Source organism: Bombyx mandarina, chromosome 02 (genome assembly GCF_030267445.1).
Source record: "Bombyx mandarina strain Sakado chromosome 02, ASM3026744v2".
Taxonomy (NCBI): domain Eukaryota; kingdom Metazoa; phylum Arthropoda; class Insecta; order Lepidoptera; family Bombycidae; genus Bombyx; species Bombyx mandarina.
The window spans coordinates 80,252-107,664 of record NC_143209.1 but is presented as its reverse complement, the minus strand read 5'-3'; the positions used below and the strand labels follow the sequence as shown (position 1 = coordinate 107,664).

At 42.1% G+C, this 27,413-nt stretch overlaps 2 protein-coding genes and 1 pseudogene across 2 annotated transcripts in view; 2 read left to right on the top strand and 1 right to left on the bottom strand.

Annotated features, from left to right (window-relative positions):
* The window catches only part of fra (neogenin protein frazzled), a 99,541-nt gene extending 81,468 nt beyond the window's left edge, over positions 1-18,073 (top strand). Inside the window, 20 exon segments of the mRNA XM_089734490.1 lie at positions 100-312; positions 860-1,057; positions 1,427-1,547; positions 1,812-1,958; positions 2,331-2,599; positions 3,188-3,335; positions 4,380-4,541; positions 5,912-6,112; positions 6,621-6,771; positions 7,587-7,702; positions 7,896-8,042; positions 8,693-8,779; positions 9,467-9,537; positions 9,626-9,707; positions 9,834-9,870; positions 9,872-9,985; positions 10,420-10,472; positions 10,525-10,608; positions 11,088-11,165; positions 11,601-18,073. Of these exon segments, the coding sequence (XP_089590616.1) occupies positions 100-312; positions 860-1,057; positions 1,427-1,547; positions 1,812-1,958; positions 2,331-2,599; positions 3,188-3,335; positions 4,380-4,541; positions 5,912-6,112; positions 6,621-6,771; positions 7,587-7,702; positions 7,896-8,042; positions 8,693-8,779; positions 9,467-9,537; positions 9,626-9,707; positions 9,834-9,870; positions 9,872-9,985; positions 10,420-10,472; positions 10,525-10,608; positions 11,088-11,165; positions 11,601-11,743 (2,622 nt within the window). The 3' untranslated portion in view covers positions 11,744-18,073.
* Positions 18,074-18,213: 140 nt separating this feature from the next.
* On the bottom strand, positions 18,214-19,741 carry LOC149503347 (uncharacterized; annotated as a pseudogene).
* Positions 19,742-20,141: 400 nt separating this feature from the next.
* LOC114250277 (uncharacterized) overlaps positions 20,142-27,413 on the top strand; it is a 50,716-nt gene continuing 43,444 nt past the window's right edge. The window contains exons 1-3 of the mRNA XM_089734481.1: positions 20,142-21,398; positions 21,980-22,285; positions 26,311-26,578. Coding sequence (XP_089590607.1) covers positions 21,334-21,398; positions 21,980-22,285; positions 26,311-26,578 — 639 coding nt within the window. The 5' untranslated portion in view covers positions 20,142-21,333. The remainder of the gene's footprint in view (positions 21,399-21,979; positions 22,286-26,310; positions 26,579-27,413) is intronic.

The following is a 27,413-nucleotide window of genomic DNA, read 5'->3' as shown; positions in this document are numbered from 1 at the left end:
ATTACTACCGACGGGCACCTTTTCATTTTGGCTTATACGAGTTCCAATATTCTATCAACATGATGTAGTCCGTGAGCTCAATTCCTCAACTCCCTTCAGGTGGACACAGGTCGTGAACAGTATCAGCTAGTTGAGGCGCCCCAGTCACAGCGGATCACGGCCACCATATCCGGGCTCAGGGCCGCGACCCAGTACTCCATTCAAGTGTCGGCGGCGGGCGGCGAGGCAGCCCCGGGGGTCACGGTGCACACCAGGGCCGACGCCCCCTCGGCGCCACCCGGGAACGTAACTGCCGTGTCCACGGGCTCCACGGTGAGTTCACGGGCTCCGACAACACTGCTAGTCATTACTAGTTTAAGTATAAATGGGCAATGATAAACCAGTTAGGTACGATTTTATCGTCTGTTTGTTTTTGAAAATAGTTGCTTTTATAAAAGCTTTTGCTTTGCTTTTATAAAATGGCAGAACCTTTTTTTTTTTTTTCGGGCCGGGGGCCGAATCTCCTACGAGGTCCCGGCGCATAAGGGGCGCGCGGGGTATGTGAGACTCAACGATCTGCAGGTGTTCTGCAGGAAAAGGAAGAAGGGCGCGCCCCTGACTGAGCCTTTGCTACTTCACCTGTCCTGGTGAAACTGGAAAGGTTTCCGGGGCACCAGTAACCCTTAAATAATAAAAAATGGAAGAGGGGACCAAACGAATTGGATTTAATTATTTAAATGCTATACGATGCAATAGGAAACATCAGTTAGTGTTGCTTTGACTTGAACGAAGAAACATCTAATTCAAACTGAAAAAAATATATTCATAATGTTCACTCATAGAACCTGTGCAGTTGATGTTAAATCGAGTCTGTCTCCAGTCGATCGTAGTCCGATGGGACGCTCCCCCCTCCCGCTCCCACCGCGGCCCCCTGACCGGCTACAAGGTGCGGTACCGCCCCCTCCCCGCCGCACTGCCCGGGGGAGGGGGGAGCAGGAGGAAAGCAGACTCGCTCACCACTCCCGCCGACACCAGGAGAGCTGAACTTAGAGATCTTGATCCTTCCACTACATATCAAGTGAGTTATCTCGAACATTTTAACTTGTACATAAGCCGACGCTGACAGCAAGGAGCTTACATTCAATCACCACCACGCACGCTGCGGCCATGTCTACTTCCAGCGACAGACGCGACTGTTCCTTGAACCGCGGCGAATATTTAACTTATTTACCGTGTAAGTTGTACCACTAGATTTTAATTATGAAAAGAACAAAATGCTACAAAGCAACAAGCAGCAGGTGCGGGACGTTTGGCAGTAATTATCGCCGTACCATGTGTCCGCCGGGTGTCGCCAGCCGCGGTGGCGCCTGGGTCAGATGTAGCCTCACAGTTATCAATGTGTCCACACACAACAATGATCTGTAATAAGATGTCCGTCTCCCCGCAGATCCGCGTGTGCGCCATCAACGCCAACGGGTCCGGCCCCTTCAGCGAGTGGGTGTCGGCGGGGACCGGCGCCGCCGCCCGCGACGACCTCGCCGTGCCCGCGCAGCCGCCGCCGCTCACCAGTACGTGGCGACCCTACAGTCCAACCCCCAACCCAGACACACGAGGTCTGTCTTATAGCCCTTCAAACCGGAATGTGCTTCGTGGCCGACACGGACAGGGCGGTGGCTTTTTATGGATAACACTGATCCTGCTACACGTTGTTATTGCTCCACAGTGATATCAGACAGACAATGGTAAAAAATCTTTTAATATATCGATATAAATAAATAAATAAAATAAAATTTTGAAATTTCTAAAATAAAGTTAGATATTGTTGTTGTCAGCTCGCGCGGGTCGCGACTGGATCTCTGTGTGGTGGGAGGGGGGCGGAGCGGTGGGGGGCTACGTGCTGGGGTGGGGGGTGGGGGTGCCGGACGTCCGGACCAGAGACCTGCCGCCGCATCTTCACTCATACGTCATCAGGGAACTCGGTAACTACATTTTGATACCCAATTTAAGATGTTTGACTAGCCGATGCCTACGCGCGCATTGCTGTTAGCGTGGACCTATAGGTTACTTATGACGACGCTTGAAGCTGAAAGTAAGTATTGTACTTTTTGACGAAACATGTTGCTGATAATAACATGTACTTTTAGGTTAGGAATATTGTGTTCTTTTTTTATAATAAATAAATTGATGTTATATTTAAGATTAATTTATACTATTTGTTTCCGAAACTCAAATTGTACAAGTACTTCGTTTTCTATTTCCAGTATTACATATATACATTCTATATATTGCCATTTTAAATTATTAAATTACAGTCATATTCATCATTTTTACTATGTGCAATATTACAACAGAACCGAACTCAGAGTACGTGATATCTCTCCGCGCGAGTAACTCCCTGGGTCTCGGTCCCCCGGTGTACGCCACGGTCCGCACCCGGCCCCCCTCCCCCGACTACGGAGGGCTGGAGGGCGCGTTCGACGAGGGGGACGAGGACGAGGAGGACGACGAGGAGCCGGCGGAGAGCTCGCCGCTGATCCCTCCCGTGGGACTGAAGGTCATCATGCTGAGCGGGACCACGGCCGTCGTCTACTGGACCGACCCCACTCTACCCAAGGGACAGGTCGCTCGAACTGCCTTACTATACATACGGCCTCATTTATATAATATTATGTACGAAGAACAAAGTGACCGGTCACGTACATAAAGGAAGGAACCTTTACTAATATCACAAATATAACAAATGTGAAAGTTTGTATGTTTGAGTCTTAGTTAAATTCGAATTTGGATAAAATTTGTCACAAAGACAGTTTTTAATCTGTAGCAATCTGGCTCTACTACTGCATGATTAGGTACCTCAAACACCGGTCATCGTCCTCGTCGAATCCGTCGCTTAGGACGAAGGGCTCGACGAGCGAATTAACCCATAGACACAGCCCACTGAGTTTCTCGTCGGATCTTCTCAGTGGGTCGCGTTTCCGATCCGGAGGTAGATTCTGCGAAGCACGGCTCTTGCTAGGGTCAGTGTTAGCAACAACGTTAGGTTTGAGCCCCGTGAGCTCACCTCCACACGTAAGGGTGAAGCTGAAATAGCCTTTCAAGGCTATCAGCATAGGTAAAACTGCAGCATAGGTAAAACCGCTCACCTGGCCATAAGCGGGCACCGACACAACTGAGCTGGGTGGTACAGTAGTTGCTCTGTGGTCCCCAGGCGGCGACGGACGGGCGGCAGTACGTGGTGCGGTGGGGCAGCGCGGGGGGAGGGCGGCCGCGGACCTACAACGCCTCCGACCTCAACTGCATGCTGGACGACCTCAGGCCCTACACCACCTACGAGTTCGCCGTCAAGCTCATTAAAGGTCAGTAGTCGCTTCGTGGCCAAAATTTGTAAAAGATTCTTTCCATAACATCTTTAGAAATATACATTTATAGCATTGCTATTATTTGATTGCACGGTCAAGTAAATTTAATGATGATTAATAATATAAATGACTAGCTGACCCGGCAGACTTCGTAGTGCCTCAATCGATAAATAAAAGACCTAAACTTTTATATAGAATAAACTTAAAACAAACAAAAGGAATCCGTCCGACGGGGGACACGTCAAAGGGAAAACAAAATTGTTATTTTTATTTAATTCCGAGAATTTTCATATTTTTATACCTTTTAAACCTTCTCTGGACTTCCACAAATAATTCAAGACCAAAATTAGCCAAATCGGTCAAGCCGTTTTCATGTTATGTCGTGACAACGGAAAACGGGTTTCATTTTTATATATATAGATTATTTTTGTTTACTAAAGATCAAAGTTTGCCCGGATCGGTATTTAGTTATTAAATGTTTTTACCTTAAACTTAGGATATTAATTCATATATATTGTGACCATTCCAACATATGGCAAAAATCTTTTTGCACGGTCAACCACATCTATTTTAGTGAACCACAATTGGCCCTGGGCAGACAAGTCCCCAGCGGAGCCGGCTGCCCCTCGGGTCCGCGTGGCACTAAGTGATGTTCTTCTGTAAACGTAATCTGAAAGTAATATTAGCGAGTAGCCCGGCCGTGCCCCCAACCTTGTCGCTGTCTCTGAGCGACGATGATCCCTCGCCGTGAGCAGGCGGCGGGGGCGGACAGGTGCTTGTCAGTCTGCATGAGCATTTACATCCACCGCACGCGTACTATCATCCGTGCGGAGAATTCAACTCGAAGCTTTGCATTATTCCTAATGAACATTGTACACCTGGTTGCCATAGTCCATAGACATCGACTTGAATGCTGACACAGCCTTTGAGACAAGCTGCGTTACGGACAACTGTATGTTTGAGATCGTAACGTTGACGTGACCCGGGGCTGGGACCGTCCCGCGAGCAGCCCGGGGTCACAGTAGCTCGGTGTGCGCGCAGGAGGCCGCGAGTCCGCGTGGTCGATGCTGGTGAGCAACACGACGCTGGAGGCGCCGCCCGGCTCCCCGCCCCGCGACCCCCGCGCCGCCCCCGCCAGCCCCCCCGCGCGCGCCGCCGACGTCAGCTGGAGCCCCCCCGCCAAACCTAACGGGATCATCACAGGTCACTGTTCTCGATTAAACCAGTTTGTTGGTGATTTTTGTATAACATTACATTTTTATATTTAAATCAGCGGTCGAGGAACCGTTGTAAATTACCCCATGGGGAAAAATGACTTTTGGGGGGGGGGGGGGGAGTAACCGAAAAAAAGTCATTAAAATTAAAAAAAGGTTTTTTATGGGGGCTATGTATAAAATTTAAAGTAGTTTTTTCGTCTAATAATACAAGACAAGTATCATATGAATTATAAAATAACAAGTAATTATCATTTACTTATATTTTCTGTGATCTTTTTTCCTCAACTGTATATTACATAATATATTACTATTATTACCGTTATGTATTATATTACTAGGTATTACATTGATAAATTGAATAAATTATGTATAAATATTTTTTTTGTTATTGTTTTCTTTTCAAGATTATCAGGGGGGGGGGGCTATGAAAGATACTAAAAAGAAGCGATTTGGTTTTTTTTTTGTTCTTTGCCATGGGATAATATCAACGTACACAACAATATTTTGGGGTAATAATTAAAAAAGTTCTCAGACCGCTGATTTAGATGTTCATTCATGGTCTAGTCTTATACGAGATTCGAACCTCGGTACAGTGGTCGCCGTCACACAGACTGCTGTCTCGCGTCGTAACTAAACCGCGTACAGGGTGTGACTTTATGAAATATAAATCAATGTCAACGCCGTGTCAAATATTTTATGCTCTATTATAGCTACCGCCACAAACTATAAACATTGTATATTTATGTTTGTATGTGCATTTATCAGTTTGAAACTTCGTGCTCCTGGGATGTTGACCTCGTGCGTCTACAAATTAAATCCTCATTTATGCCCTGTCTACAACACAAGCCCCGCGTCATTGTGACCGGCATAATATCAACAGAAGTACTCTCTTTTTTCGTTATCGGTAACTGTTCCCTTCACCCTGCAACCCAATTACAGCATAAACACATCTTAACTGTACTAGTAAAAGTCCGGAGTCTCGCGAGCTCGCAGGGTAGCTACCATGGGGTGGAATTTAGGACCCTACCCACTAAATGACTCCCCTGCACTTGGGCTCGCGGTTTGCTCCCAACATCGTGCGTTTCCTAGGCATGGGGATCTCGTTGGAGGTTCGGCTCCCGGTCCAATAAAAAATAAGGGGTAGCTACAATCATCCTGTCTATTTCTGCTTACAAAAAACAGCGCCTTGTACTTTCTCTAGGCCATAAATGGGTAGTATGTTTGGCCTCACTCGTGCGGGCTTACAATACGTCCCACCACCGGTGTATTTGAATAAATAAAAACAATAAAACATAAAATCAATGAACAATATCAGATTTCTAGTCTTCTCATGATTTTGGGTGTTTTTGTACATAGGTTACGTAATAATGTACGCGGCCCAGAGTGCGGTGTCGGGCGGGGGGGCGGAGTGGATCGCGGTGGGGGTCACGGGGGACCGCGCCCGCGTGCGCCTGGACCGGCTGCGGCCCCGCACCACGTACAGCATCAAGCTGCAGGCCAGGAACAGCAAGGGACTGGGGCCCTTCTCGCAGACCATCACCTACACCACCGCTATGGGTACGACAACTAACTACATATTTTATATTACTTTTATTGGTCATAAAATAACATCGACCCCGGCCCCTTCGTGTCCGCGTGCAACCGGACTACTCCTGCGGACCGGGTAGTCCAGTGCGACTAGGTGCGAGAGAACGAGATAGGAGATCGATTAACGCGACCATATCGGGGAATAGTAATAACCATTGAATAACAGATAGAAGTTTATTTATTTATTACTTAGATGGGTGGACGAGCTCACAGCCCACCTGGTGTTAGATGGTTACTGGAACCCATAGATATCTACAACGTAAATGCGCTACCCACTTTGAGATATAAGTTCTAAGGTCTCAGTATAGTTACAACGGCTGCTCTACCCTTCAAATCGAAACACATTACTGCTTAACGGCAGGAATAGGCTGGTAGTTTTAGTGCGAACTCATTTAGTCAATCGTTAGTGGTACCGGCGCGGCGTCCCCGATGTGTAAGGAGGGCGGGGCGGGTCGTGTTGACGTAGCGCGTTGTGCAGAGACGGGGGAGGGCGGAGGGCTGGCGAGCGCCACGTCGGCGTGGCTGTGGGCGAGCGCGGGCGGCGCGTGCGCGGTGCTGGCCCTCGCCGCCGCGCTGGCGCTGTCGCTGTGCTGTCGCCGCTCGCAGCCGCCGCTGTCCCCGGACACCAGGTGACGCACGCACTAAACCGTTCCACGTCCTTACGGATCCAACAGATCCAATAACCTTTGCGTTCGACGCCTTCAACTCTAACACTACGAGCAGGCTTAGGGACCCCGGTAACCGTACTTGTCGAACTCCGTAAAGAGGTCGACGTGCAACCTAATCCATGAATCAGCCCGCTGAGTTTCTCGCCAGATCTTCTCAGCGAGTCGCGATTCCGACCCGATATTAGGTTCATTCGCGAAGCAGCTGCTCTTGAGTTGTTAGGTTAGGTTAGGAGGAGGTCGGAGGCGCTCGGGCAGCTGTTCAAATCCCACCCCTCCTGGCTGAGCCTTTGCTCGCCCACTTGTCCTGGTGAAACTGGAAACGCCTCTTTAAAAGCCTCCAGAGGTTTTTATCGTTGTATCCTAGTAGATTCTTATTATAAGAGTACATTGTCCATAACTTATCGACAACAGAAGAACACGTAGCCCTCCAAGGTAAGCGCTCGCCGTCGCCCATACAGCCGGGTGATGCCAGATAAACCTCGCTCGGAAAAGGACATTAAAGGATTATCTCAAACGATACATAACTCAGCGGTCCCTTCGCAGACCCAGAGGCTTCAACCTACAAACTGGACCCCAAGTACACGTCATCAACTGTTACATTATTTTGGGCAATTAAAAATGGCATGGTACATACAGAGTGATTATTTTTAAGACACACTGAGCACCCGCAGACACGGTGAGCACACGTACGTCGTCTAGGACGCGACGCCAGGGCTTCGAAGCCAGGATATTACGTATTGTTACGAATGATACATAATATTTTCCTCAACTTGTAGTACGTATCAAAAGTCTTCTGCGTCGGCCGGCATCAAGCCCCCGGACCTGTGGATCCACCACGACCAGATGGAACTTAAGCACATGGATAAGGGCATACACGCGTCCGCCAGTAAGAGTAAGTGGCTCTCATGTCAGCTCTTTATCATTGACAAACAAAAAGTTTTGTAGCAAATTATAAAATAGATCAACACCAAAGTGTAGTTTCGAGATTTTAATTAATTACATGTTTCAATATTTAAAAAAGTCTACAATTGCTTAATTAGTCTAAAAGTTTAAAAAATCACTCCACTACTCCCCCCTTCCCCCAGTCTCGTCCGACAGCGTGGAGGGCTCGCTGTCCCTGCCCCGCTCGGCGCCGCGCCCCCCCGCCCCTCCCCCCGTGGAGTACGAGCCGGCGAGGGGGCTCCCCCCTCCCTCCTCGTTGGACCGCAGACACTACGTGCCCACCTATGTCGGTAAGTTAACGTTATACTGTAAGTCCGCAACCGTCCTCAACCTTTTCAGTGTCCCGGTCTGTAAGATAGTCCACAGCTTCCCGTGCCCCGTGTCCCGGCATCTCTCTTTTTTAACATTATCTAATTTTACATTGTCATTCCTTGATAATAATTCTTTACATTAAAATTGTACTTAAAAAAAACCTGAGTTATTTTATCTGCTTCAAGTGGCTTCAACCGCTGATGTTGTCGCTTCCTTTCTGCATGTATCTCTCCCTCCGCTACTAAATATAGCGAGTGTCCGTGCGGCTCAGCACTGGCCCCCTGCATGTGACCACTGACCACTCAGACCACAGCAGTAGTGCGTAATATCACTTCATCCTCTTATTGTCTCTGGACCAGGTAGCAAGGACCAAATCACGAATGAATAGTTAAGGAATCTCAATTTTAAATGGAATGAGTGTGTATATGTGAGGAGATCAATTTTCTTATTTAAGTCGTTTTTATTTTGAATTTAATTTATTTTTGTTTGATTGCGTTTAATATTACATTATCCTATTTTTTGTTACTATTTATTTTATGATTTACATTGATTTATGTTTGCCCCGATTTTCCTTCCTGACCTCCCCCCCGGTCCCCCTCGGTCCCCCTGTCCCCGGCGCCCGGTGCAGAGAGTGGGGCTGCGTCGTGCACGAGCGGCAGTGAGGCGGCCTCCGTGAGCAGCTGCCGGAGGTGCGACCTCTGCGAGCTGTGCCAGCGTGAGTGCCGCGACCCCAACACTTGCTTAAACATCATTTTGTTGTGAAATATTTTTCAGTCAAAATTCAAAATTATGTTTACAAGATTAAGACGAAGAATTACCCCTCGAAAATCAAATAACATTAATTAATCGACCCCGAAAGTTCTCAAGCTTACCCCTTTACGATTAATTATATTTATTTTTATTTATTTTTGATATTTATTGATATTATTGATATTTATTTTATTTATTACGCTTCACGCTCATTATCGTACATTGACATACTTATTGCCTAATGTATTCTCTACCAGTTAACCAAGGGTGATGCAGTAAAGAACATAGTTGGAGCATTTAGACTAATTCCCGGAAAATAGATGATTTGATGATAGATGATATTATACTATATATTATGTTATTAAAGAGCAAATAATATCAAAAATACTATATGTACATAACGTTTATGAATTAAAATAAATAAATATTTAAATTAAATAAGTATAGCTAATACATACCTAAATCTTAAAGTTATTGTTTCTCGGGCGGCTGAGCGCTCTTCGATTATCACCATTGCCACTGTCAATGTCTGCAGTCTGTCTAGCTCCACCTGTTAGTACTACACAGCGCAGTCGATTTAAGATTTAAAACACAATTAGTCCGTGCACTGAGTTAATTCAAGCGTCAATAACCGGGTACAATTTGCTGGCAGCCATGACCGGGGTGGGGGCCGGGTGCACGGCGACGTGCGACCGGCGACAGCACCGCCCCCTGCCGGACCAGGTCAGTTCAAACTACACAACACCCAATACCATAGCGTCTTCAAATGCTGCTAGAAATTGTACAATTGATGTACGTTGTGTCCCCCCAGAGCACCCCGCTGGTATCGGGCGTGGGGCCGCTGCTCTCCGCGCAGTCCTCGCTGGCGTCCCTGCAGCCGCCGCCGGCTCCATGTATGTATGCACGCGCTGGAGCATTCCCAGGGGGCACCCAGACTGGAGGGAAGATATGATCTGCCAGTTTGGGTGCAGTACATCAATCAATGAGGAGAGTTATTGACCAGGTTGTTGTTCGAGCAGGTGGTTCAGGCACGTGTCCGCTGGGCTCGGCGTGCACCGTGGTGGGGGGGGGTCGGCGGGGGGCCGGCCCCGGGAGGAGGGGACATCTACGCGTCCGCCGCCCGGGAGCGCGGACACTACGTAGCCTACGAGCCGCTGGGACACTACACGCAGTAAGTGTACTCTACAAATGTATCATTATGAAATACTCTCTCGTATAAATAGGTACATAGAATGTTGAGACGAATATATAAAACTTGAAATGCAGTCATAAATGTAATATAATAAAATTAAAACAAAATCAATAAAACGTGAAACAAAAGCACGTTGGATTTAATCTTGCGCTTGGTCACAGGTGACGAAATTTTTGAATTCGTGATCATCAATACTCAGACCTAAGGAGACTTAGCAGCAAGGAGTGATTGTCACTCATAGCCATGCCCATGCTAAGGCCCATGATAAGGGCAAAAAAACACACCTATCCTCTATTGATGCAGAACGCGGAGTAACAAGCTGTTCTGAGCGCTACCGTGTGAAATGGGAATGGCGAACTAACCCCAACAATTTTTTCGTTATAATAAAACTTAATATTTAACTGTATGTACAGTAGGGACTCCATTAGCAGTGAGGCGCCTGGAGGGGGGTCGCTGCGGCGAGGAGCCGGAGGCAGCGTGGCGGGGCCCGTGGGGGGGGCCGGGGGGCGTGGTGGGCAGCATTGGGGGGCCGGGGGGCCTGCACAGCTTCGCGCTCGACGCCACCTCGGAGCACTCTACACCTGCACACTCGCACTCCAGAGGTTTGTACTCTTTCAGAGGCTGATATTATTCAACCTTATTTTTTTCTTTTTTTTTAATAAATAAATAAATATTTACTAACAATCACGCCACGTTAACTGGTCCCGTGACAAGTTCGTAAAGAACTTGTGTTACAGGTACCAGATAACGGAAATAAATGTAAGATTTTTATTATGCACATACATATATTTAATATACATCCATAACCCTGGAAATTACATTTTATATTTATCATACAAATATTCTTCCTTTGGCGGGATTCGAATCCGCGACCCCCTTGTGTAGTGACCATGTCACTTACCACTACACCAGACGGTCGTTAAATTATTTGTCGCTCAATATTAAAAATATATATTTGAAAATCAATAAATTTTTGGTAAACACCTTCAACAAGCAAACTGTCCCCCCAAAACCCCCGGTCGTAGCTTACCGACCGGACGCAGCCGCACTTGCTTGAGTTTGTACAATGTTGTTGCTGCAGGCAGCGTGAGAGAGACGTCTCCGTACAAGAAGAGCGCGGGCTCCTCCCCCGGACACATCCCCAACCGCCTGCAGCTGGGTAAGTGATGCTGTACTGATTTGTGTTGAATGGCCTCACGATGGAGGACTGGCGCAGTTCCTCACTGAGGGGACGCGCGGGCTTGGGGCCGCCATGCCTATCGATGCTTAATAGTTTTTAGTTTTTATGTTTTTTTTTATTGCTTAAATGGGTGGACGAGCTCACAGCCCACCTGGTGTTAAGTGGTTACTGAAGCCCATAGACATCCACAACGTGTAAATGCGCCACCCACCCTGAGATATAAGTTCTAAGGTCTCGAGTATAGTTACAACGGCTGCCCCACCCTTCAAACCGAAACGCATTACCGCTTCACGGCAGAAACAGGCAGGGTGGTGGTACCTACCCGCACAGACTCACAAGAGGTCCTGCCACCAGTAAAAACTGTTGCTTATGTTAGTTTATATGCTCAATTGTAACACAACATATGTTAATAAGGAGGAAACGTGAGCCACTGTCCCGAGGAACTGGAGCCCCTGACCCCCTCGCGCTCCACCGAGAGGCTGAACCGGGAGATGCAGAACCTCGAGGGTCTGATGAAGGATCTGTCTGCCATCACCCAGCACCAGTTCCACTGCTAGTGCAGACCTCGCCGCTGTTACTGCGATGTATGTCCACACTGCGGCGATTACACTTGTTACTGACGGCCCCCCTACGCGGGGTCGCTTTATGGGGTGGGTCCCCGATGTATAGATGAGAGATCGGTCCCCCGAAACAAACACGTTGTTAAATGAGTCAAGTAATTAGTAAATTATTGTTGGGGTGATATGAGCGTTATAGTGCCCCCCCTCCCCGCCCCCCCGCAGCGCGTGTCGGTGTCCCGGCGTGAGTGTAGACAGTGCAGTGGTAATGTCGCGCGGGACACTTCACACGAACTACTAACAATATGTGGTACAGTGCGCCGGAGGATATAATGAGTGTTGCAGCTCGGACTACGGGAGGGGCTCCCCCCTGCGGGAGTGGGTGACGTCATCGCTCCAGGGATCTCTCTGTCTGTGAAATTACGTCACATAGGATATAAGTAAAGGATGTAAATCGTAACTTGATCTCCAAGTGTGAGACGTCCGCTTGAAGCTCAGCGTCGACGGTCCCTGCGGCCTATACCAGGGGGGACCGGCGCGACCCCTCGCGGGCACGTCCACCGGGCAACAAGCATGTTGAAGAAGCGGAGTCTCAACATTAAAATCTTTGTATTTTAATTAAAACTACTTCTTCAAAATACTAAAATTGTATTAGTGGGCTTAATGGATATGTTTGACGTGGAGAGGTCGCTCACTGCGAGAACACTCGAAGCGCACACGATATACGAGCACACAGGACTGTCGGTGCTGTCCGTAGTGGTGGTCAGTAGTGGCAGTATCTACACATATAAATAAAATTGGAGTGTCTGTTTGTAAATATTGAAATAACCGCTTTTTACTACATGCATATAAATATATACATATACGGTACTTATACCAAAATAACATTTTTTACAATTTTTGTCTGTTTGTTTGTTCCGGCTAATCTCTGGAACGGATGAACCGATTTTCACGAGACTCTCACTAATAGGTAGTTGATGATATAAGGAGTAACTTAGGCTACTTTTTTTAGACAAGCTTCGCCCCGCGGCGTCACCCACGGTACGACAATAACTGCGGGTAACATCGCAGGACTCAGCTATGAATAATAAAATTTAATGTCTCCGAAGCGAAGCGAAGGCGGGTCGCTAGTTATAAATAATAATATCATTAAGTTAATTACAACACAAACACAGAACACTTTATTATAATTTTATAGAACTTATAACGAATTAAAACTATCCCAATTTAAGGTGTATAGTTTGTAATGATGTCGATGTAAGGTATAGTTCGATGATGCTATCCCGACTGAAGGACTGCCTCCTTTCTTGAAGCTTCGTGGTCGCCGGCGGAGTCTCTGCCGCTCCCCCCATGCCCCCCCCCGACCCACGAGGAGAACATATAGAGATGTGCGCGTTATAAACTGAATTATTTTCAAAGTTTTATTTATTATTTCTGTAACAAGTGGAGTTGGTGAGTGATGATCTCTTTACAGATCCCGTTTCATACAACTATTTATTAATTAAAGAATATTGTTTTTGAAGTGAAACTTCTTTAGGATCGTTGTGATTTGAAACTCGATGAAACGAAAAAATAAGACCATAGAGACACAAACACATAAATGTACAGGATTCAGCCGGCGAGAGAATGAGATAGAACACATCAGACGTTCTCGCTCTCCTCTTCGTTGCATCCCCACTGTCGTCTACTGAACATTGTCCATATATACGCTCCTGTGTAGTGGGATAGTCAGTATATTTATATCTTATTTATAAATTTCACTTCTACCGTGTGTGACTTGCACACACAGACACCCTTTTTTTTTTTAAACTACCATTAAAACCTTATCTCATTACTTGCTACGCTTATTAGTTGGTGAGCAGGTTCTCAGTTAGCTCAGACGAACGGGAAGGCCGAAATAAGTCGTCAGATTTCCTGACGTCAATGGGGGGGCGAGTGTACTCTGGCACCAGCGTCCTCGGGCGTTACCAACTCAACGTCTTGTACATATCGGTGAATACTATATATAAAGTGCCGTGGACACGAGGGCCCGCCGCCGCGGCAGCCCCCCAACCCCCCCCCCCCCCCCCCCCCCGCGCCGCCACCCGCTTAGACTAGGTCGGTACAGGGGACCATCATCTCTCGTGCTGTTTCATTTTACGAAAATGTCCTTGTTGGAGCACGTGCGGCGTAGCCCTCGGACGGAGACATTAACAATCACTCTTCTAATAGAGGCAGAATTGTTCTGAAAGAACTATCTGTAATACAAAAAATATAAAAAATGTAGATCACTTTGTAATAATTTCATACTTTATATACAATCGTGTCTTAAAGCTTCCCTTTTGAGAAACATTAAAAGTAATTCTCTCACCAATGAAATCGATACATTATGTACATAATAATATGTTAGTTCCGCGCGCGTCTTCCTATGGCCACCGCGACTACTGCGATAAACTGATATTTAATTAATAATTACATTCCTGCTGCACTGCTTCATCTTTATGTTTGTCTTGTTGCGCTCACGGATGCTCACAGACAAGTAGTTGGTGGTATATTAACATTGTCTAGTTGGTACTTGTACATTTTATAAAAAATAATAACATAATATGAAATAAAAGACTTGTATATAAATAAATTTAGTTATTTAACAAATTTTATAAAATAAATTAATGTTTAATAAACACCATTTTGACCTTTTATATTGTAAACTTTTTATTAAAATTTTATAAATACGTATATTAAATTAAAAAATAATTGAATAAAGTTAAAATAACTGCCATTAATATTAAGCCTAAATTAATGACTGATTTTTATTATTTGTATTTTTCAAATTTTACTACGTAATAGTATTATTATGATTGTTTATTGAAAGTAACAAAGTAACTTGCTCAAGCACACGGCACAGTCTCGCGGGCTCACTCGCCTGCAACTTCTTCAACTCTACTGTTAGTCATTATCTACATAATATCGAGGGCTGAAACACTGTTTTGCTTATGTAGCATCTTTGAAACTTCACAAGAGAGTCATTTGAAGTTTAAAATTTGGAAAATATATCATAACAAAAAAAAACATCCTCAGCTATTCCAATGGAATAAACATAATTGTAGTTCTATTAAAAACATCGAACTGTTGATGCTAATATCAGATAAAACGCACTTTTAATTACAAAGGTAAATGTCAGGTAAGCGAAATGTACCTTAAACCCTTCGATATAACATTATCTATTTACACTTTTCATTTTCTTGGAACTGTGTGCTTAGTGCGAGTTTTTTAACGTTCTCGATAGCGTAAAAGTTAGCTCATATTTGTATGGAATGGGAAAGTTTGCGTACGTTTGTCGCTAGGGGCGCTGTTCCAACTGCATACAAAATTGAGTTAACTTTTACGCTAACGAGAACGTTAAAAAACTCACACTAAGCACACTGAACTCACAATGGTCACAATGAAAAGTGCATACGTCGTGTACATTGTCTGAAACAACTTCAATTCTTTTTCCTTTCAAGTGAAAACGACTGAATAAAACTCGCAGCCTTCTGTATAAGCGACAGCGGGTTATCTTTGTATACAATATTACCTTAATATTGTATATTCAGATACAGGATTCAGATATAATTATTAAGCTATTGCATAGCTTTTATCGTGGGCCTTGAGCGCGACGACCGAATCATGAAATTCCGTAACGAAAAAAACCTAACACCCCTCACTCCGTCTACCATGTAGCGAGCTCAACACATTCACACGTTGCGCTTGTGTAATGTTTGTGAATAAGCGCGTGGCGTGACGTCACACTGCATGCGCATCATGAAAAGTCTGCCCATCTCTCTCTCGCGCGGTCTAGCTTATGAGTGTGAAGGGGACAGTTAAGGTTTTGCTTTTATTAATGTTTAATATAGCGTGGTCTTGTTTTATTATTGTTTTAATATTAAATTATCATTGTCTAATTACAATTGCATAAGTTGATAAAAAATGCTATGCAATAGCTTTAGCGCGGCAGTTCCCGAGTGCCCCACTTTTTTTTTTAATTATTGTTAAACTCTTGTACTACGGTACTCAATAGTCCAATATTCTCAACGGAGTTGTCCTCGTCGCTCGTTCCTTGCTCCTCAAACGTGTAAAAGGGACAACACGATAACGAAGGTCGCAGTAGAAACAAAATAACTAACCGTTTACTAATAGAGGATATGTACTGAAGAGTATTTAAACTTAAACGAATTGTAAGATAAAAACAAATTTTTGATAAAATATTTAATTGTATAAATATTTGTAAATTTACTGTTTATTCGTATTTATTAATTATTCAGCTTATTTTCCTTCGTAATTGTATAAAATGATGAAATGTATAAAAAAATATAAAATTTGATGAGAAAAATTAACTTAGCTAAGTAATAATGTTTGGCGGACGCCCCCTCCCCCGGGCGGGTCTGCGAGCCCTCAGTCGACGGTAATGCTGCAATTAGTAAATTAAAAATAGCACACCACTTCTTTCTTTTCTCATCAAATTTATTTACCACAAACTTGGTTTGGGAATAAACGATTGTAACGTGTAAATAATTGTTTAATACCGTATTTAATGTTTATTAGGCTGTAAGTAGGCGAACACCGACCAACAACGCACGTGCATTGATAGTATTGTGTAGTAAACACGGTCGCGACTTGCAACGGGACGGTCGGACACGTCCGCCCCGCTATCGCTTCTGGCTCATACCCGCTCGCAACGAAACCCCGAGCGAGTCAAAGGACAATGACCCGTCATCCCAAAGCTCTGATTAGCTAGATTGTTATTCTTTTATTAAATGTGACATGGCCGGTGGTGATCGACAACAGAAGTGCGGTTCGCAGATCAGAGTGAACGCTAAACGCTCGTGAAAATTAGCTATGATCGCGGCAGTTGTACAAAATAATAACAATCCGCGAGCGGGGAGCACGGAGCGGGGTGCGGGGAGCGCTCGTCCTCACTCGAGACGGCTCCAAGTACATACGAGCGATCTTTGTAAGATTAACAACGTATAATTTTCGATTGAGTCCCTTGACTCGAGCGATATGCGAGCGACACACAACTCGACACCGCCGCCGCCCCGTCAACTGACGTTTAGTATTCACACGTCACATGTCACATGTCACACGTCACGCGTCACACGTCACACGTCACGCGTCACGCGAGTGGCCGCGACTCGAGGGATCACCGTTTGCTTTCAAGTTGTGGTCGGCGCGCGGACGGTACGAACCTCCCTCTTGCACATTATTTAACAATAGCGTAACGATTATATTACAACTACCTGTTTTTGTGTATTCTTTACTTTTAGTTTTAAGCTAAATTAGAATGATTTCGTTTTGGGTCTTGTGATTTTGTAAGTTAGTTTTGGCGTAAACAAATATGGACATGTAGGTAGGTCCTCCGCTGGCGCCCGGCGCGACCGGCAGTCCGGCTCTTGTTGTTGCATATATCCGGGAGAAGGGCTCAGGGGTGTTGGGTCGTCACCAGAGTGCGCAGGCGTGGGGCGTGATGCTCTTGAGACGTGAGGTTTACATCTCAACTGTGTAGTCACTTTAACAACTTGCACATACGGTGCAATAACGTCACTTATGCAATTTTTTTATTTTATTAGGAGAAAAATTCAACATTTTATATAGTTCTGCTCGGCTATAGAAATAAAATTATAATATTTAAACTACAACTTTAAACTTCATCAGTAAAAACAAACATATCGCTCGTCTCACTGATAACTATTAAAAAAAATTCTCATACTCAGTTCAGTGTTAAGTTGCTTATGTGACTTTACAGCACCGTATGTGCGAACTGTCCAAGCAACTATACAACTATATAGGCAGCTTTAGCGCACATACATCTAAATGCAATAGTCAAACACGCCGTCCGCCTCATGCGTCAATCCTCAGGCCTCACGCCTCCACAGCCGCCACGTTCGGGTCAGTGCGCAGACCTCACAGCCGGTGGAGTCACCGACTTGGGGTATCGCTTGTCCCGGCGAGACCTTCGCTCATTATCCGGCTTCAAAAACGTATTTTGTAATGAAACCAAAGCTTCAGTTAAAACTTTCTACTGTTGAGAACGATTGGCAGACCCGAGCAATCCTGATCCTAATCATTGTTTTGCAATTTTCGATGAAAACGGGGTTTTCCTTCCTACAGTCTATTTGTTTACGCAATTGTAACTTACCTACTGGAAATTCCCACCAAAAAGAGACTGTTTTAACTCCAAATTTAAGTATGCTGTATAAATATTTATGTTTATGTTTTTTCGTATATTTTAACATTATGTGATATAACAGAGTCGTGCCACTGTCGTGGTGTTGCCATAATATGTACAATTAAAAGAATACTTATGAAATATAATTGTTTGTTTTATTTATACGTAGAACCTGAGTGGGCGAAGTTTGGGATTTCCTCTTGTCTCTTGTGCTCTCGAAGACAGTATGTTAATGCAGCCCCATAGACTAACGCATATTTACAATAGGATAGACATATCGCGGTAAGAGGTTAAAAGTATACTAGTTTTTATTTCTTCTAACGTCTGGAGAAAAAAGCCTTTTATTCCATACAAATAGTAGGTTGCATACATATTTTAAATATAAAAAAGAAAAGAGAAGAAGAAAAAAGTACTGATGTTATTACACGTGTTTCACTTAGTTTGCTCCCCTTCTCTCTCCCTTCCGTTTCCTTACAAAAGTATAAATCTAGACAACATTTTAAAAAAATATATAGAAGTTTGTTTGCATGGACCCCTCCTCCAGTGAAGGTGAAGGCCTCCTCTAAAGAATAACAGCTGTTTAATTATTAAGTTCTGACGTTGTAAGTTACTATGTAAAGCTGATCTTTCTTCTCTTTAATTGAGTGAAATATTTCTTGGGTTTGTGTTCCATTTTCTTATTATTGAAGAAGTTTGAGATATCTTCCTTAGAGGGTTTTGGTCTTGATCTTCCACGGTGACCAGCCGGATTGGAAGATGTTTTTTGTTGCTTTGTTGAAATTAATTGAATGTTGCATCGTTGAGGGAGGGAGCAGTTGGTTGCTATGAATGGAAGTTATTGGTTGTATTGTAGTTGGTTTGGTTATGTGGTGTGTTGACGTTACTGCTTACTAAAATAGCTTAGAATACTAGGTTTTAGAACTCCTTCTGAGACACTGTTTGATCTAGGTATAGATGGGTTTGCTTGTTTTATTTTGCTTTTCTTAGTGGGTCTTGTTGTACTTTTACGAACTAGTGCTTGAGAATTGGGATCTGACTCTGGTGAAGTCATCAGTGTTCTTTTGTTGTTTGATTTTAATAAAACAAGTTTATCGTATTTTATCGTGACTTTATTTCCTTTCTCGCGCTCTCTATTTGCTTCTTCCTGTAGTTCTTTCCTTTTTTCTAATATGTATTTAGGGTAATCTTCGTTCAAGTAGTATTGGGTATCTATTAATAATCTTCTTTGCTTGAGAATGCTGACCTTTGAACCAAGGGTAGTAAAGGTTAAAATTATTGGTCGCGGTTTATCACATTTTTTTCCCACTCTCCTTATTTCTTGAATATCTCTACAATCCAATTTTAAGGACATTTTTTCACTTATGAATTGCAACATATTGTTCTCCAAATTATGATAGGATGTCTCACTCTCTTCGATACCGAAGAAAATTATGTTTCTTTGTCTTGCTTGTCTTTCCATAAATTGAATCCTTTTTTCTTGTTGTTCAACATTTTCTTTCAAGGTTTGATGTTTTTCTTCCAATATGGTAAATTTCTCTTCTAATTTGTTGGTTATGTTAAGTGTTACTTGTTCTGTCACCTTTTCGCCATTTTTCTGAATTTCTATTTTTTGAGCGTTCAGTTCTTTTTGAATATTTTGTAAGGCTTTCATAATTTCCTCCATAGTGTCTGTTTGTTTTGTTTTAGTACTTGTTGCGTCCTCTAGTAGAACTAAATATTATTTTTTGTGTGTAAATCGAACGTAATTTACCTTTTTCCTAATAGATGGCGCTGTTTCACAGTTTATTTTCTATGACAGGCGAAATTGCAGACTCATTCGGGAAAGAAGTTATGTTTTTCCAAAAAAGGAATAACTTACGCGATTTTCATTTATTTGCACTCCGGAACTTTCATAGATTAACACTAATATAATTTAAGTTCCTGGATTCGCGAGAAAAAACTTGAAAAGTTCTTAGATTGTCGTTTGTTAAAACTTCATTTTTGGAGTTTACTCCTTAAGAATCGATTTACATATATAGGCCCGGGGTATGAAAATTATGGGGACCAAAATCGTACTAGCATGTCACACGAAATGCGTTATGCGCCTGATTGGCTCCTGATTGCGTGATGCGTGCGCGCGCCAATCAGGAGCCAACGCGCGGCCGCGTTATCGCAGGTGACGCCGGGCTGCTGCGCCGGCAGTCCGCCACAAAGCCTCGTACTGATCGCGCGTTTCTCTCATTATTGTATTTTCATATATTTGGAGTTTACTCCTTAAGAATCGATTTACATATATAGGCCCGGGGTATGAAAATTATGGGGACCAAAATCGTACTAGAGAGTATAGCATGTCACACGAAATGCGTTATGCGCTATAGTCTGACCATTCCCCACCACACGGTATGCTCGGCTCCATGTACTTGTATATGTTTAGTATATATCTGTGTGTGTATAATAGCATACACATTATACATGTACAGTGTAGCGCCTGCATAACTATATCAATACATTTCTAAACATTTATTTATTCGATATTAACCTACAAACACTTTGAACTTGCGGAGATATTGTTTTAAATTTTATAATTTATTTTATTTGGATATTGACGACCATGGAATAGCACGAATATTGTCTCGACGAATTCAAGACATGGGGCTGGTAAGTTAATTTAATAACATGATATTTTTACCGCCAAAAATGAACCTATTTACTGTTATAATATGCTAGTAAGTAAACATGTAAAGACATTTTTGGTTATATAGACATTGAAATAAGGCTAATTTATGAGCGCTTCTTCCTTAAAACAATCTGCTTAATTCTACTAATATTCAATTTGGTCACGTTATCTTAAAAAAATGATTCCAGTTTACGTAAACTCTAAAGACGTCGTCAAGTAAACTAAGTTAAGTACTAAGGCTACGTAATTTATGAAATGTTATGTTTCATAAATTTACAAAGAAATGCAAATGCTTAAAAAATTATTAAGAAATTAAATTAATTCATCAAAACAAAATTTAAGTTTTAAAAAAATGGGACGGTTGTAGAAAGTTTGCCTGCTCTAGTGCGAAACGGAATGTATCTTTTCCGAACCAATGGGTAGCTAGCAATCTTCCCCCTCCAATATTAGCGCTATTGCAGCGCCTCCAGTGATCAAAACAAAAACTATTGTGAAATATCTCCATCTTGTATGACAGATTTGTGTTTGTTGTTACTTTTCCGATTTTATTTAGTTAATATGTTTAAATAGCATACACATTATACATGTACAGTGTAGCGCCTGCATAACTATATCAATACATTTCTAAACATTTATTTATTCGATATTAACCTACAAACACTTTGAACTTGCGGAGATATTGTTTTAAATTTTATAATTTATTTATAATCGATATAAATATAAATTTGTGTCAGTTGAATACAGTAAAATATGGAAGTTACGTATTCTAGTGAGAATGATCCGGGAGTTGCGGAACACGTCGATGCGGTAATTAAGTAAGTCTATATAATTCACTTTTACAATTAATATATAAGTTGTCCATTCACTGATAGAAGGAATTGTTTATATTTAATAAGCTTTATTAATAAATGATTTTTTAACGTCAAAGAATTTAATAAGTATTTATTAACAGTTAATAAATTATTTATGAAATGCAATTTATCAAATGTATGAATAAATATTTGTTAGCTACTAAAAAAAGGTTTATTAAAAGTTAATCCATGTTTATTAAAAATAATTTATGAAGTACAAATCAAATACAAATCAACGTAATATTTATTAGTTGTTAAAAAATATTTATTAACTGTTAATAAGTATTTGTTAATTATTAATAAATACTTATTAAATGTTAATAAATATATTTTCCTTCTAAATAAATATTAATTAAATGTAGAAAAATATTTATTAAAATTAAACAATTGCTTTCAAATAATTTAAATTATTAAATAGTTAATGAATCTTTTTATCAGTGTATATCTATACTTTTTATGTTGTGCTTTTATATTTAATTACATGCTATTAAAATAGCTATTTATTTTTTTTCTTATTAAATGTGCTTGAATTTGTTTATTCACAGTCCTGAAACCTGTCCATCAACAACAACCGGTCATAAAAAAACTCAAGCAATTCGACAACGAGAATACAGACTTCGGATGAAAGAAAAGTCTGGGCCTAAAAAACAGAAAGAGGACAGACCAGCCAAAAAGTCCGCAGCGGAGCGTCAACGGGAATGCAGGTTGAGAAAAAAACTCCGAGCGAATCAAAACATCAACGCAGAGTCAAACTCAGACGTTACTGAAATTTTACCGAGGCAAGATATATCGGAAAAAAAAAGATATATCGGACAAAATTACCCGTTTGGTGATTGGCAGCTTCTGGGGAGGTAAAGTATTTTATTATTAAAGGACCACATGTTCGACTTTCCGAGGGATATTATGAAAATAAACTTGGATTAGAAAAACTTGTATATTCAATAAAAAATCAATAATCTAGGATACAGTGTCACTTATGACAAGGGTATCATGACAACGGATTTGCGTATTACAGCGCTCTCTAGTGACGGTTTTAGGAGTTGGAAAAAACAGGGTGAACATTCCGCCCACCATGAACTACAAAAGTTCATAGCCAACAATGAGGCCATCAAATTTTACATGTACAATTAACATCTCCATGAAACCGTAACATCTTAACCTAATAGTAATCAATAAAGAACTGCTCAACATGAACTAAATATAAACTTACACATTAAAGAAACCATAATAACGACAAAGTTCAGTCAAGGGTTGTTTTTAAACAGTTCGTACTTACTTACAACTAAACAATAACAAAATACTTAATAGCTGATGCATCCAAAGATACATTTAAGTTACATACATTGCATGAAATATCTACAGTTATTCAGGTAAGTAATGTTAAAAAGCGATAGGCAAAATGCAAAGTTTGGAGACTGGTCTTACAATTTTAGATTTCTTACATTTGATAGTACCCTTATCTGGATGAGTGAGCTTCTCTTCTATCAAACCGAATAACCATTTTGAAGGAGGGAGACCATCTTCCTTAACAAGAACAACGTCACTTAATTGGGGTTCTGGTGTAGTTTTAGTCCACTTATATCTCTGATTTAGAGTCGTGAGGTACTCGGCAGACTACTTACGCCAGAACTGTTAAGTCATTTTTTTTGTATTATTTATTTGCTCAATATCCTTAGAAAATGCTTGAGTCTGACAAACCTTAATTCCTATCTTTAATGCATGATCTAATTCGGAAGCCGTCAAGTAATAAGGATATCGCTTTGACCTTAATTTATTAATAAATCGAATGCAAAACGCGACCACTCTAACCGTTTTTTTGATAAAGATGAATACTTCGTCCATGTCTGGAGATCTGACCTAGCCACTTCGGAAATAGTTAGGTGATGAGACTTCAACGGCTTGGCTTCTAAATCAGTCGATATGTTTACCGTTGGCGATACATACGTGGATTCTCTTAAAAACGCAGGGCCATGGAACCAGAGTTCACAGTGGATAAATTCTTGTGGAGCCAGCCCTCGGGATGCACAGTCGGCTGGATTCTGGCATGACTCCACATGCGACCATTGGTCGTTGTTTAAAACTGTCAGGATTTCAGTCACTCGATTTACGACGAAGGTCTTCCATCGATTTGGCTGTCCCTTCAGCCAAACCAGAGCGATGGTGGGTTCAGTCCTTTGCCACTTGTTGCAAACTCTTAACTGCTAGATATGGGGCCGACGAAACACCAAAGGTAACTCTTAACAGCCTGCAGTCCTTGACTTCTTCACTAGGATTCTCTCTCCACAGTACTCGCTGGAAGTCAGTATGCTCTGGTACGACCTTGACCATTCGATACATCTTAGCTATGTCCGCTGCGAAACATATAGGATAAGTACGCCATTTCATAATTATGTGTCGTAACTCTGGTTGAAGCCTTGGACCTACCAATAAATCATTGTTCAATGACTTGCCGCTGGTACCCCTACACGAAGCGTCGAAAACAACGCCGACCTTCGTTGTACTTTTGTCCTCGCGAACAACCAACTGCATGATGAGGTAGATAAACGCATCCTGGCTTAGCAGCTTCTTGTTTGTCATTAATTACTTCTATATGATTCATAGCCAGGTGGCTACATTTATTACCTTGGATTATTCTTGCTTCAAGACTGGATTATTTTCAAGTTTCTTCTTGAGCAAGTGGATTGTTGTCGCGAAAAGGAAGACCTACAACATAACGACCCAAACTGTCCCTAGTTGTAGTGGATTCAAAGTATCTTTCACAGGATTCTTCTTCCTTGGATAAAAGTGGATGATGCTAGTCAGTTTCAATCTCCCTGAACTGACGCAGCAAATCATTGATCGATTTGTCATGGGTATGTGCGCTAATAATGCAAGGAGTATCCCCACTAACCTAAACTCGTCCCGACAGAATCCATCCCAGCTGTGTATTTTGAGCTGTCAAGGTTCCAGGTGGATTTCTCAATATGCCTTCTGACAAAACCTGACCATACACATCAGCGCCTAGTAGAAGATCTATATTGCTTGGTGTACCATATCCTGGATCAGCCATCGGCAATTGCAAAAATACCGGCCAATCCTGAAATTTAATTTGCTGTGAAGGAAGAGTGGATGTTAGGCAGTTTAAAAACATAGGCTTGAACGGGATAGCTAAAAGAGTTATATGTGGACTGTACTTTAAATTGAACCATATGTTTTACTGAAATACTAGATTTGTCTCCTCCTAAACCAGATACGGTACTTCTAACTGGCAACCTTTGAAGCTGCAAAAGTTGAACTGCGTGTTCACTAATAAACGAGGCTTGAGAGCCCTGATCCAACAATGCCCTAAGTGTGTGATACATACCCTTGTTGGATACATTAACTAATGCGGTAGCTAACATTACTTGACTACTTGATCTCATTTCACTGTTAGAAAAATGTCTGACAACACGTTCCACATGATCCGCCGCCTGCGGTTCTTGTGCTGGTTCCCGCTGTTGATTAGTGGGCTGACTAGGGCCCGCCAGGGCCGGATTGTGAGTGCCGCCTTCCTGGTGCAGCAGCGAGTGATGACGTCGGCCACAGCACCGACAAGCCGTGCGTCGTTTGCACTGTATTACCGAATGGTTAGCTCCGAAGCAATTGAAACACAGTTTTCTCTTCTGGATGAACTCCCGGCAATTCTCGATGGCTTCTTGTAGAAATTTCTTGCATTGATAAAGCAAGTGATCTTCCGAACAGAATGGGCAGGATACAGACGTCGTCACGCTGAACACCTTCGGTTTATCCACTGCATCTTTGCCTCTAGACTCTCTTCTTTGGTTTGGTTCTAAAAACTCGAGTGCTCGATATCTTGATTCCAGGAATGATTGGAACTCGCTTAGTGTAGGCAATCGATCAGCCTGTTCGCTTAGTTTTTGTTCCCATTGTTTCTGGGATTCATTATCCAATTTTATTGTGATGAGATATATAATCAAGATGTCCCATGTCGATACAGGTATACCAAGGTTAGATAAAGCGTGCAAGCAATCATTTGTCGTATCGAATATTTGTTTGACACCGTTGGATGACTCTGAAGATAAAGCCCTTTTGCCCAACCAGCCTGGCCAGAATGCAGTTCGCGATATAACGTTTGTTATTGTACCTTTTGTTTAATAGCTATAATCGTTACTTTCGCATCCCAATATAACATTCTGGTGATTTTCTTCAAACTTTAACCAATGTTGTTCCGATAATTGCAATCTCGTTTCGATATATTCCCTTGTTATTCTAGACGCAAGTGACTTTTTGAAATTAACCTGTGCCTTAAATATCTTATTTTGAACATCGGTTTGTAATTTAATATAACTTTCCGGGCCCATTCTTCACATTCACTAGTACTTAGCAACGAAATAGTTTTGTGTTAATTACGGTTTGTAACGTTCTTTTGCACTTAAAATTGTTGTTTATCATTAGTTGTTTTCTTATCCGGCTCGTATTGGACCATGTTCGACTTTCCGAGGGATATTATGAAAATAAACTTGGATTAGAAAAACTTGTATATTCAATAAAAAATCAATAATCTAGGATACAGTGTCACTTATGACAAGGGTATCATGACAACGGATTTGCGTATTACAGCGCTCTCTAGTGACGGTTTTAGGAGTTGGAAAAAACAGGGTGAACAATGTTAATAAATATATTTTCCTTCTAAATAAATATTAATTAAATGTAGAAAAATATTTATTAAAATTAAACAATTGCTTTCAAATAATTTAAATTATTAAATAGTTAATGAATCTTTTTATCAGTGTATATCTATACTTTTTATGTTGTGCTTTTATATTTAATTACATGCTATTAAAATAGCTATTTATTTTTTTTCTTATTAAATGTGCTTGAATTTGTTTATTCACAGTCCTGAAACCTGTCCATCAACAACAACCGGTCATAAAAAAACTCAAGCAATTCGACAACGAGAATACAGACTTCGGATGAAAGAAAAGTCTGGGCCTAAAAAACAGAAAGAGGACAGACCAGCCAAAAAGTCCGCAGCGGAGCGTCAACGGGAATGCAGGTTGAGAAAAAAACTCCGAGCGAATCAAAACATCAACGCAGAGTCAAACTCAGACGTTACTGAAATTTTACCGAGGCAAGATGCAGGACCTTCCAACTACTTGACATCGGTAACTACAGCACAGGTGGTACCTTCAAGTCCTGACGATGGACCTGTCATTACACACCACGAAGTAGTTATTGAGACTGCACCGGTATCAACAAAAAAACGTCAAAACGTACAACAGCACGAAAGTGTTAGTGATGTGTACAAAAAAAGTGTGTGTGTCCGCTCCGACGCACGACTGGAGTTTACTGGATATAAATATAAATTTGTGTCAGTTGAATACAGTAAAATATGGAAGTTACGTATTCTAGTGAGAATGATCCGGGAGTTGCGGAACACGTGGATGCGGTAATTAAGTAAGTCTATATAATTCACTTTTACAATTAATATATAAGTTGTCCATTCACTGATAGAAGGAATTGTTTATATTTAATAAGCTTTATTAATAAATGATTTGTAGCGGGTTATATTCGGGTATCAACCCACTAACAGTTGATACGTTCAGGAATCGAACCCGAACGGCGTCCGGCCACAAGCAAAACGATGTCGGTAAATTAAACGAAACAATACGAGAAATAGTTCTATATTACGACAACACGATACACTACAGATTATTAACAAATTAACGAGACACAAAACAAACGACTAACAAATATATGAAAATACAATAATGAGAGAAACGCGCGATCAGTACGAGGCTTTGTGGCGGACTGCCGGCGCAGCAGCCCGGCGTCACCTGCGATAACGCGGCCGCGCGTTGGCTCCTGATTGGCGCGCGCACGCATCACCATGGCCAATCAGGCGCATAACGCATTTCGTGTGACATGCTATACTCTCTAGTACGATTTTGGTCCCCATAATTTTCATACCCCGGGCCTATATATGTAAATCGATTCTTA